General features: G+C 27.5%; 2 protein-coding genes across 2 annotated transcripts; both read right to left on the bottom strand.

Annotated features, from left to right (window-relative positions):
• Positions 1-2013: 2013 nt before the first annotated feature.
• On the bottom strand, positions 2014-4465 carry LOC112684073 (mitochondrial-processing peptidase subunit beta). Its single transcript, XM_025555377.1, has 8 exons — positions 4302-4465; positions 4007-4222; positions 3768-3939; positions 3319-3475; positions 3070-3257; positions 2706-2989; positions 2419-2622; positions 2014-2349 (listed from the first exon to the last, which is right to left on the bottom strand). The coding sequence occupies exons 1-8, from the start codon at positions 4368-4370 to the stop codon at positions 2209-2211; spliced, it is 1431 nt and encodes a 476-aa protein (XP_025411162.1). The 5' UTR covers positions 4371-4465; the 3' UTR covers positions 2014-2208.
• A 2200-nt stretch (positions 4466-6665) lies between these two features.
• LOC112684071 (centromere/kinetochore protein zw10 homolog) lies at positions 6666-11175 on the bottom strand. The gene is made up of 10 exons (XM_025555374.1): positions 10855-11175; positions 10536-10738; positions 9255-10059; positions 9001-9146; positions 8843-8928; positions 8110-8285; positions 7843-8019; positions 7320-7457; positions 7070-7203; positions 6666-6991 (listed from the first exon to the last, which is right to left on the bottom strand). The coding sequence occupies exons 1-10, from the start codon at positions 10886-10888 to the stop codon at positions 6767-6769; spliced, it is 2124 nt and encodes a 707-aa protein (XP_025411159.1). The 5' UTR covers positions 10889-11175; the 3' UTR covers positions 6666-6766.
• Positions 11176-13066: the final 1891 nt, after the last annotated feature.

The raw sequence follows: 13066 nt of genomic DNA, 5'->3' as shown, positions 1-13066 counted from the left end.
AACAGTTAAATGTCAATTAATTCTGTAGGTATACACGTAGGTAAACAGTATAGTGTACACTGCACAGTTAAAACCTTACTGGATTTGGCTTAGCCAAAGTTTTTGTTGTGATTCAGTGCATGAGTGTGCCGCGAAAATTATGATGATAATAGTGTGTCCTAAACAAAAAAAGGTTGAGAACCACTGCCTTAATCCATTCCTCTGATTAATTCCAGAATCTGTAGGTTTCTTTCGCACTATCCCTTTTTCCAACGCATTAAAATAAATATATCGGTTAAAAAATGGAAAATCTGTTCACACGAAAACACATACACAATCCATTTTTGATCAATAAATAAAAACAACTGTTCTACATATACGTAAATTCTGTACAGCCTTGGTTGATATTCTGTATGTGTACTATGAGACGTTTAGTAATCATCATAAAAAATTATCATCAAAAAAAGACTTAGACACATAATTCCATGCTTGTATGGTGGTTAAATCTCTGTCATTATATTCATTTAAAGTAGTGGTTCTCAACGGGGGCGATATCGCCCCCCAGTGGGCGGTGAAATATCACTGGGGAGTATTGAACTATTTTTGGGCGGTAGGGGGGCGGTGAACTAGTTTTGGGTGGTAGAGGGAGGCAAGTGTGTTCATGCAAAAACATTGTACATGGTGTGACCTAAAAATAATTCATACTCGATAATCCATTACTATAATATATCTACCAATGACAATTTAGGGTTTTACCCTCGTAGTGAGATTTTAGGTATATACCTAGAGCCAAGGCCGTAACTGGAAAACAATTTCGGGGGTGTCTAACATTATTATTTAATACAATTTATAGTTAATAAACTATATTCACCACCCAAAGTGTTTCTACTTTTGAAAATTTCGGAGGGGGTCAGGACCCCTGGACCCCCCCAGTTACAGCCTTGCCTAAAGCATAATCCCATTTGCAACAGTACCTATCAAGGTTTTTACAAAAACTAGGTTAGGCTAAGACTATAATTCCTCTTGGGGCAAAGCTTTAACATTTATAAAATTAAAATTCCGATTTTTCGAAAAAAAAAAAGCAAACAATTTTCATTACGATATGAGATCAAAGCTAAATACAAAATATCGTTCTTTTTTATATTAATATTTTAATAATTATTGACAAAAATTGTACATCATTATTTTATTATTTTAAATGTATTAAATAAATTTTTGTTTTGGTCGAAAAGTGCATCTATCAATTTTAAATTTGGTCGAAAAATGAATCAACCGAAAAGAGAAGGGTACGTTTTTGGTCGAAACGGTCATGTCCGAAAATATCAATCAACATTTTTACTATTTTTTTTTATTATTAAATAAACACTTTTTTATGATTTAATGTACTAATGTATAATATTCTGTACCTAATATTAATATAAATATAAAAATTAAATTAAAAACCATTTAAATGAATTTTATGCTATAATCTTTAGCATTTTATATTGCATTTTTTTGCATTTTAAGTACATATTTTATTGCATTTTTAAAGGTTCTGTAGTACATAAATTCACAGACCTACTGATAATAGATAATTCATTGTCATCCCAAATATAATAAATACATAAATTCAATATTAGTTTGTGTTTCTTTCAATCAGTAATTTAATTTAAATTCAGTTGAATTAGCAAATTTTTTTTGTGGATTGTTCAAATAGTCGAATAATTTTTTCTAACCCTGGTCTGGCAGTAATCTCTCCACCTCCAATTTTACAAAATGATTGATATCACTATTATACATAATATCATGTTTACTATTATACATATAAATAAGATAGTTTGAAAATTTAATATTAAACATATTGATAAAACATTAAATAGGCAAAATTATTTAATAGTATTTTTTTAATTGTTTTAAAACAAATCTTTATTATGACAAATTTAATTTTGATAAATAATTTTTTAACTAATACTTGTGGTGTTTTTATTAATAAATATACAGGTAATATAAAAAAAAAACTTATATTTTATTATTAAGTATTGTTCTACAGATAAATCATTATTACCGAAATAATTTTATTAAATACCGTTTCTCATAAATGTTGTAGGCTCATTTAAAATGTATGTGGAATAATTAGATAATTTTGAACTTTATTGATGCAATTTAATTTAATTAAATATAATAAAATGTAATAATAGAAACGGCATAATAAAAGATACGAATGAAAACAAAAAAAATATTTAAATACAATTACAAAACTACCCAACGCATACCAGCTCTCAACCTATTATAATCAACTAATTGTTCTGTTGGACCAACAGCGGCAACAGCTGGACATCGGTCAAATATATATTTCATAGCAATGTCATGTATGTTCTTAGCGCTGACATTCTAAACAAAAAAAAAAAAAAAATGATGAAATATAGTCTGAATAATTATTTTAAATGTTTATATTCTTACATTGATTCTAGCTTCTAACTCATGAGGTGGGATACGTCTATTGTAACATAATAATTGACGGCCAATATCTTCGCACACTTGTGTAGACGTATCCAACTGCAATAACATATTAGTTTTCAAAACATTTTTAGCACGTTCCACTTCAGCTTCAGTCACAGATGCACATAAACGCATCCATTCTTCTTGCAAATGGAAAGTGAATTCCTAAACATATATTAAACAAAAATACATATCACAAAAATTAAACCATAATTAATTAGAAGCGGTATTTAAATAAGTAAACTAACCATAATCTTCAATTTATCACATACAAAGTATGCTCCCCATAAACCAGTATCTTTGTAACAAGTGTTAAATGACTGGAAAGAGTGACACAAATCTAATGAATCAGCAAAACGAGCCAAGCGATTAGCATTGTTGTTACCACCTCCTTGAGAACGATCCCATGATCCAATTATAGTATTAGCTACCATTAAGGGTATGTTATCAGCATCAGACCAACCACAGCTCTCAATTGCAATGGCAATATGCGCCAAAGGTAGAGAGTCGTCACGAGATTTGATTTCAGAACCTATATTCAAATAGTTTTTAATTTAAAATTGTTTATCATTTGAAATAAAAATATGAATAAATGCCAGAAAAATAAAATACCAGTGAATCTGCATTTAGTGTAAGTTGGTATTTCAACATCGAGATTCAAATCTTTAGGGGTTTTGAATAATGTTTTGGCAAGATCAACCAATTCTTCATGGTTAACACCACCAGCACCAGCTAACACTAAACGAGATGGTCTATAGAATACATCTACATACTCTTTAAGGTCTGAACGTTTTAATGAACTAAAATTGAAAATAATACAATTTATATAATTTAAGAATGGTAAATATATAAATATTTTACTTTATATTTTCAGTTGGTCCAAGAATGGTTTGTCCCAAAGGTGTTCCTTGGTAAGCTGTAGCATGCAAGTAGTCAAATACAACTTCTTGCAAATTAGTTTCTACTTCTTGCATTTCTCTTAAAATAACTCCACGTTCTCTTTCAATCTCATTTTCTCCTGTTGATCATAAAGTAAAATTCTAAATTTATAAAAGTAATTCCATCATATTTAAAATGTATTAGTATTAAAATCATTTAATGATACAATTGAAGCATGTAAATTATAAATAATATCATATAAATTAGAGAAAACTCTTATTTTTTGCTTTTAAATTAATTCTAAATCAATAATACATCAAATATTTAAAACAATGATAAAATATAAAAATAAGTAAAATGAATAGATAAAATTATAGACTTTTATTCAAAATATCCATAACAAATTATATTTATTTTGAATAAGAACTAACCAAGATTAGAGTTTTGAATAATATCAGACAAAATTTCAACAGCTTTAGGTACATCACTTTTCAAAGCTTTAGCATAAAATACAGTTTGTTCTCGAGATGTGTATGCATTTAAATGTGCACCAATATTTTCAATTTCTAATTCAAGAGCAGTCTGTGATCTTGTTGGAGTTCCCTAAAAATACAAATTTATAAATTAAACATTATTCATCACTTAACACTGAGAATTAACAAAGATTTACTTTAAATAGCATGTGTTCAACAAAATGAGCTACCCCATTATTGCATGGTGTTTCCCACCTTGAACCAGCATCGATCCACAAGCCAACGGTTGCTGTTTGCGAACCATTGTCCTCAGTTGCTACTCGCATCCCATTTTCAAGTGTAGTGACTTTAGTTTCTGGAACATTTAGTTGAGTAGCGCATGATGCCGCAGTGGACCTCCAACATTTTGGTACCTGTACAACAAAGTGAATAAGTACCGAGATGAGTTATTTCAAAATGTGATTGTAAGTGTACTTTATGTTTGATACTTACTTGGGTGATTCCAGATTTCAACGTTAGAGCCTTAAAGGGCGTATTGACGGTTAATAAACGAGATGCCATTTCGAAGAGTCCCAATAAATTTTATGTTCTTGATGTAAAATATGTACAGTTACGCGCTCCAAGGACTAAAAGGTACATAGAAAAATTAAGAAAATCGTTATCAAATCTCAAACATATGATAATCAATTCACATATTTTACAGTGTGGTCATGACTAAGGGAAAAACGCAGGCTTGTCTATACCTAAAGCTCAAAAAACAGTTCGCATGGTTCACTCAGAAAAAATAGTTCGTGCCCTACGGTGATAGCACCGAACAATAGTGATAGCGTCGTAAGAAATGCATTAGCTACCAGCATATTGAGAAGAAGATTTCACTGCACTGTGGCTACTGATCAGCCATTGACCATTGTTTCTAGAGCACAGTAGTAGTACCAGCCTTTGATTTTCATAAAAATTCGTATTACACATTTTACAATGATATGATACTGAGTCCCTTCTACCACACTTCCATATGATTATAATTTTTAGTACAATATCAGTAATAATGTTTAGTAATAGCTTTTTTTTTATTAATCAAATTGCATAATGTATTAAGTATATATGATACAATTAATAATAAAGAATTTTATTAATGAAGTATAAGTTTAAATAAAAATAAATTGTACGTTTGATTCAAATAATTATTAAATATTTCCAAAAGAGTTGTTTAAGACATTTATGATAAGAGTCACATTTGTTTTTAATTGACTTATTATTATTATTTTTTATTATTATAAATAACCAATATTAATCCATTTTGTTTCATAATATACAGCGTATTAATATATTTACTATACAATTTTTTTTTGAGCCTTTTATTTATTGAGTCCTTAACAAAGTAAACATCCTATATAAATCTAATAAGAATTAATATAACAAATTAACTATATAATTGTATATAGGTAACATCTAAAATATATTTTAGAATTGACAGAATGCATTTTATAAAATTGTATTAAAAACCATAGTGAAAAGTAATAGGTATTTTAATAGTTTTATTAAAAGGAAATATTTACTTTTACAAATGTTTATAGCATTCAAACCTGGCAAATTCTTTAATATCAATCGAGAATGAGAAATGTTTAACTACTACTGGATCCACAAATATATAATACAAAATGTTGAATTATATATTTGTGGCTAGATCACTGTTCATTTGATACACCACTATTTGCCAAAGGTTATATCACCACATCAAGGATACTCTGCACAGGAGCATTTCTGAAAAAGATTATTGATCAATAATTGCTGTATATGGTGCAAGATATAAAATAATTTAATGGTATTTTTTACCTTGGAAGGTATAAAAAATATATATATTTATATTTTTCTTATTTTGAATGGAAGATAAAGTTTAATATTTACATAAATTACCTCAAGTTGCCACTATACTGAAGATTTGACATTTTAGTCGTTGAAAAAGTAAAAAATTTAATAAAATTGGGTGAAGAGGGAATAGGACACCAGTTCTGCCATACTATGTGTGATGTGTCGGCCTTGTTCCTCTTTTACTGGCCAAAAGATACACCTAGTCACTGACCTATAGAAGGGCTGCTATGAAATATTGTTGGACAAGATTGGTTGACGAGAAAACAAATTAAAATGATGTTTGAAGTATCACAGCAACATAATCATTCTATAAGCGTCCACGAAAAGAAAACAATTTAGGGAAGAGACCACATGATTAGGATGTTGCGATACTACCATGCAATCCAATGCAAATAATACCTAGTTTATAATTACAAAATCATTTATTGAAATTGGAAGCCTATGTACTTTATAAGTATATCACCCACCTCATGATTATTCTTTAACTATTTTAATCTAAAATTAAAGATAATTAGTAAAATTTATCTATATGTAGAAACTAATTTTATTATATAATTCATACATTTTTATGTATTTATTATTATATACTATTATATATTTTATTTATAAAAATTAATTTTCATTTACTAAAACTAAACACAAATTTTATATTCACATGTAAGTTCTTAGTATCTACATAAATAAATACTAAATATCAAATATTACTATATCAAAATAAATCCATTTGTCATAATAATAAGTATGGGTAATAGACATAATTTTTTTCACTAACATTTACTGTTATTTAAGCCTTGATGTAATAATGAATGATTTTTATAACAATAAATATTCAGAATATTTGTTAAACTATAAATATACGTGTTTAATATTTATAGTATACAACTAAAAGATCATGAAAATAGAAAATTATAATTCATTCATAACTTAAAATTTAACAAAATATATTAATAATAGATAATATTTATATTTTTTAAAAGTTTACAAAACATCAAGAAAAAATTTGTATAAAAAGATTTTTAAAATTGTTAAAAGTTAAAGGATTATTTATAAGACCTTACAAATTTGTGTCTGAGACATATTAATTATGACTATGCAGTAGCTGAAATGTGTTTAAGTAAAGCTGCTCTTCTATCAGTGTTTTGAAATAAAGCTTTCAACAAGCATCTTATTTGATCTACTTTTAATTCATTAGCTAATGGTCCTTTCCCATCTGCCCAACGGTTTTCAATATCTTTCATGCTTGAACTTAAAATGTAAATCAATTCATTTAACTGCCACCATTTAGGAACATATCTATGAACTTCTTTGGGTTCCTAAAGTAAATCACACAAAATATATAGTTACTATTTACCTTGATTATCTTATTATAACTTAAAAACTATTTAAAATACCGGAAATAAAGTTGGTATGTCTTTAATTAATTTATTGAAAATTGATGAATATTGTTCAGCCGAAGTAGCCGATATATCTTCTAATGCAAATAGTTTACTAACAATGGATTCAAATAATCCATTACATGAATAGCCTATAAAATATAATAATAATAAAATAATAACTATACATATCTTAATATACATTATTTTATATTTAGATTAATTTGATAAATAATTATTATCAGAATCATAATATTTAAATATTTACCTATAAATTTACAATACACTGTTGATGGTAAAATATCTTTCCATAAACTACTCAAAATGGATAGAAGATTAAAACACTGAGATATACTTTTTTCAACAGAATATCCTAAGTTTGAGTTTACAGCCATCTGAGTAATATCTAAAAATATATTAATTAATTTAGGTAATTATATTCATATTTACATATTATTACAAATATTTATTCATTTTCAACGCATATAAGATAAGTTGATTACTATAAATATATTTAATGTAAGTATTAAGTCGACATCTGGTAAGACCGCAGCACCAGTATTATGAACATTTATTAACATTGATGCAAATTATTTCAAGAAGAGTACCAAGAGTAAGAGTTAAGGTAAAACTTTAATGAGTCATTTGTTCTTTTTTAATAAAACTACCTAATTATTAGTTTATTATAATATAATCTACGCATCATTTAAAACTACTCTTATGGTTGATGTTATAATACTAGACAAAAATAAAAGTTTTTAGTCTTTATTTTGGTTCATAATGATTCTTACCAGATTGGTTAACAATTTTCTCAACTTGTACAATTTGTTGTTTGCATTGTGAATGGAGTATTTCACTGGCTAAATTCTTTAACTTTTCAAGCAAATGGACAATTAACAAGTTTTTGTACGTAGGACTCATTTCAGCCAATTTTCGCGTAAAATACATTATGTTATTGTAGAGAACAGCTAAAATTATGTAGTTAAAAGGTGCATAAAATTTGTTTTTATTTGAAATCATACTTACATAATGTACAATGAATACTTAATATAATATACCTGATTGTTGTGGATTCAGTTCTAATGCTTTACTATGTTGAGTTGATACCATATCACAGTACATAATTGTTATGTTGTTTAAAATATCATGATATCTCCAAGCATCATTTTCAGGTATACTAGACATTTCTGAAGCTACTTCATCAATAAGATTATGGAATTCTAATAATGACTTACTGTAAATAACAAAATTAATTTTAAGATAACAATATAAAATTAACAAAATATTTCCTTTAAAAAAATGTATCAATAATCGTAATAAGTATAATGAAATAATAAAAAATATTAAGATTCAAATTGCATTTACCTATTTCATTATATGCTTAGTTTAATATTTACAATAAAAAATTAGGCTTTGTCTAAATTCATACATTTTTTAATCTTACAAATAAATTTATATTTTATTAACATTCATAGCAAAAAATTGTTTTTACACTTTTCAACTTGTCACATTTATGTATGTAAGTATTCAAAATGTTATTCCCATAATTAATTTTCAATAAAATGACACTTAGAGAAATTAAAAAATAATTTTATTTTTTAATCATAATTTAAAGCTTGTTGAAAGATAAACAATAATCTTTTTTGTAGTAGGTATCAATATGAGTTATTATAAATATTATTTAAAATATTCTAAGATTGAACAATACTATGTTATTTTGATTAAATTCATAACCTATTTAATGAAATAAAACTCTTCATTAATTGAGTTTTATTAATAACATTAATTTACCTCACTTTACTTTGTGGATAAGCAAAAAATGTTTGACAAAAACTATTATCTTCATTATTATCTTCATCTGGAGTCCATCTATTTTCCTAAAAGTATTTATAATTATAAATACATTATATATTGCATAGGTATTACTATAGGAAAATAAAGAAACTTACATTGTTCACTTCAACTAAATCATGTAAATCTTTTTTTATTATAGTTCTTGCTTTATCGTAATATATTTGACTAATTTTATTAAAAAATAAATTATCAATATTTTCTGTGTACTTGATGAGCTCATTATTTGATTTTTCAAAAAAACCTATAAAATCAAAATACATTTTATGTAAGAAAATGTAATAATAATTCAAAATACTATTATTAGAGTATTTAATTTACTATTAATTAAATATGATATTAATAACATTACCTAATTCATTTAAATATGTGTTAAGTTCAAGTACTTCATTAAGTTCATCCTGAAAGTCAATGAGTTTGTTATACTTAATAGGAACAGCATTAAATAATGCTTTATCTTTAAAAATATTGCAAAATTGCTGACTTGCGTAAGATCCCAAATAAGACATAATATGAATTTCATTGAAATTAATAGGAAGAGTTGAATTCAAAAATTTAAAAACATTCTTTAACTTTCCTATTGTTATAGATAAATATTCATCTTCTATTTTAGAAACTTTTAGAGTCATTATCGAGACATGAATAGATTTTGTAATGTCAACTTGTAAATTTTGGATAATAATTGGTTTAATAATTAAATTAATTAATTTATCAGCAAATAGTTTTACTTCAACATTTAGACTATCAAAATATTGCAATGCAAGTATACTATCACAAATATCTTCTTTGTTAGCAGTTATTTTTAACATTACTCTCCACGATTCCTGAACATCTGTATTATTTTCAACCCATTCAATTTGTTTTCTCCATGTTGCTACACACTTAGAATGTAAAACATCAGTTACTCTTTGATGTTCTCTTATTAAATGTTTGTAAACATCCAGTTTTGATAAATGTTCATTATTTGTTAAAATTTCTTTTGCAATTTGCATACTTCTTATTCTTTCAGCCAAGGATAATTTAGTTTGAGTATCACTTGAAAGATTCATACTTGCTGAAAGAACTTGTTCTATAACATTCAAGCTATATTTGTTTTCTTCTAAAGCAGACTTGAACATCTTCAAATCAGACATTGCATCTGCAACTTCTCTTTTAGTCTGAAAAAAAAGAATATTAATTGATATAAATGATCAAATAAACAATAGTGATAAATATTATAATCATAAATGAACAATAGTTTAAAACTATTCGTTACTAATGTTATTGATGATTTTATATTGAAAATCAATTGACTATTAGAGAATTATTTATCATGTGACTTAAAATATTGTACGTTTTAAATTAAAAAATAAATATACAAAATGAAATGAATGAATATCAAATGAAAACTGTTAAACCAGATGAGCATTAACAATACGCAGTGCAATATGTATGTTAAATAGTTATGAAACCATAATAAATACAAAATAATTTAAGAATATACAGTTGTTAAATAATAAATTATAACATATTTTTGTAAATATTTTTCAAATGTTATACTTGATAATACTTATATTTCTTGAATTATTGTTTAATTATAGATAAAGTTAATATGAGTAGGTAATAAAATTAATTTATGTTTTTCTGAAAGAACCTGATTATCGATTCGAGATATTAATTCATTGATTTTGTTTGAATATGACTGGGCTGTATCCAACAGTGAGGCAGCATCTTTGGACACCAATGCAAATTTCATGTAACGCTGTTCCATTGCATCCTTGATATCATACTCGAGACTAGAGATTTTGTGCTTGAGCTCGGACACGTTTTTGCCCAGATCGGTCATTTCTACTTCGCCTTCAGCAACAACACGAACAAAAACAATGGTAACAATTAACAGAACGACATTGATTGAGTCTTATTCAAAATGTAATCAGTATGAGTGAATACAACGACAACGTAGACAGACGTACCTGCAGAGGCCAACACGGCGGCTAGAAAGCTCATAATTTCGGATTTTCCCCGCTGAATGTTTAAAAACACATGAAAAACTAGTGATGTGTTGTCAATATAGGTTTAGTTCGTCACATAAACACGAGCTCGCATGTACCTCTTAAAATGCCGATAACGTTAACGTGTTTCGCGGCGTTTTAAAAATAATACCAAGTATTAATTATTTTCTTCGCTGTTATCGCGGTTGTATTATGCTATTGTTCAATTTGTGGCTAAACCGTAGAGTAACTCAATGGGCTAAACCTCAGTAGCTGTTATCATCGAATTCGCGGGAGAACGCATTTATTGTTGAAGTTCTTATCAATTGTTATCGACGCTATCCAATTTCTTTCCAATCAGTTCTACGGTTGATAAATGTGTGCATTTACAAGAAACTGGAGTGCCTTGATAGTGGAGAGGGACTCTACCAGAAGACATTTACAAAATCCATTAAGAGGAAAAATTGAATTTTGGTAATGTTCTTCACTGTGATAATAAAAACGGTAGTACATTTAGATCGCTTTTACGATTTCGAATATATAACGTCGTTATACATAACGATACAGGTGATACTGTCTTAGAAGATCATTTTATTAACGAAAATAGTAGATTACAATATACAAGTCTCTACTCAACACGAATTCATCGATGTATGTAGTGAAATATTTTTAAAAAAAAATTGTAAATAATGCAAACAATTCTAAATATTTTGCGGTTCTAGCTGACGAAACAACCGATACATCTAATCGTAAGCGTAACTTGTAAATTTATTAAGGGGGCAAAAATATAATTACATATCTAACGAAAAAGGTGTCCGAGGCTAAACGCCGCTTAACTACCTACATATTATTATATAAAATTATTCATTTTCTAACATTATGTTAGGTAAGCGAAAATTAAGATTTAAAAATAATGTTATATTAATAGCTATAACCAGCTGTTTTGTACTTATTTTAAAACTAGGTATGTTAAATATCAGAGGGGACACTGCCCCTCCTAATTTATTCTAGGGGGCAATTGCCCCCCTCGACCCCTCAGTTTACGCCTATGCATCTTATGTTGAGCAAATGTCGTTATGTTTAAAATACATAGATGTAATAAATAATGTTATTCGTGAAGATTCCCTCGAATTCATTCCTGTTCACAGTGACGGTGCTAGAGTTTGCGAGGCCCTGGGCAAAATTAATGTTGGTTCTTATAATTTATATTAATAAAATATTTTAAGTTCAGTTGAATCAGAACCGCGGGGCCTTAATTATAATTTAAGGTGCGGGGCCCCGGGCAACTGCCCCTATTGCCCACCCCCTCACGCCATCCCTGAATGTTCATGATATGACGGGCCGTGGATTAGCATTAACAATTATAACACGATTAAAAGAAAATGAAATTATTTTGAATTATATGATTGAACAAGGTTACGATGGAGCAGCATCAAGCTATTATTCGTTCTGAATATCCAAAAGCCTTGTACGAGTATGTTCATTGTAGCGCTCATTCCCTAAACTTACCAATTGGTTATGCCTGTCAAACTCACATGATTAGAAACTGCATACATACTGTTCGGTCTATTAAATCATTTTTTAAAAAATCTGCCCAACGCACGAATATATTAAAAACACATATTAAATCATATTTACCAGAATCCAATCATGATAGATTGATTTCAATGTGTGAAACCAGATGGGCTCAAAATCACGAGTCCATAAAACGATTACATGAAATGTACATTTCGATAATAAATACTTTAGAAGAACTCCGAGAAGTAATAAATAACGAAACATCACAAAAAGCACATACATTTCTAGCAACTATTAGTAAACGTAACTGAAAAAGTTTTATCTTTAACATTTCCACTTTGTAAATAATTAAAAAAAATTTATTGTGATCTTACCAAAGCATGTGATCATGTTTAAGTTGTCATTGATTCATTAAATTCTCTTCGTCAAAATGTTGAGATGAAATTTAACCTAATATTTATTACGGCTTCAAAAACTTTAACTGATGTAGGTGGCACAATGAGGGTACCAAGATTTTCAAAAAAACAAATTAATTAAAACAATTATAAAGTTTATACACCGGAAAAATATTATAGAAAAGCACTTTTTATACCATTTCTTGACCATTCTATAACACATTTAAAAAGTAAGTTTGAACAGCATTTTGATTTAAATTTATATTTTCAAAATATTATGC

This window comes from Sipha flava, unplaced genomic scaffold (assembly GCF_003268045.1).
Source record: "Sipha flava isolate LNK unplaced genomic scaffold, YSA_version1 240_pilon_pilon, whole genome shotgun sequence".
Taxonomy (NCBI): Eukaryota; Metazoa; Arthropoda; class Insecta; order Hemiptera; family Aphididae; genus Sipha; species Sipha flava.
Note: the sequence above shows the minus strand (reverse complement) of the source record. Positions and strands in the feature narration are given on the sequence as shown.

Bases quoted from the DNA above. Each gene is read 5' to 3' on its own strand.
- LOC112684071 (XM_025555374.1), bottom strand. From the start codon at position 10,888: ATGAGCTTTCTAGCCGCCGTGTTGGCCTCTGCAG. The intron at 9,147-9,254 runs GTAATGTTATTA...TTGATTTTATAG, and splicing joins CACATATTTAAATGAATTAG to GTTTTTTTGAAAAATCAAAT. The intron at 8,020-8,109 runs GTATATTATATT...ACATAATTTTAG, and splicing joins ACTGAATCCACAACAATCAG to CTGTTCTCTACAATAACATA.
- LOC112684073 (XM_025555377.1), bottom strand. From the start codon at position 4,370: ATGGCATCTCGTTTATTAACCGTCAATACGCCCTTTAAGGCTCTAACG. The intron at 4,223-4,301 runs GTAAGTATCAAA...TTTGTTGTACAG, and splicing joins TGAAATCTGGAATCACCCAA to GTACCAAAATGTTGGAGGTC. The intron at 3,476-3,767 runs GTTAGTTCTTAT...TATGATCAACAG, and splicing joins TATTCAAAACTCTAATCTTG to GAGAAAATGAGATTGAAAGA.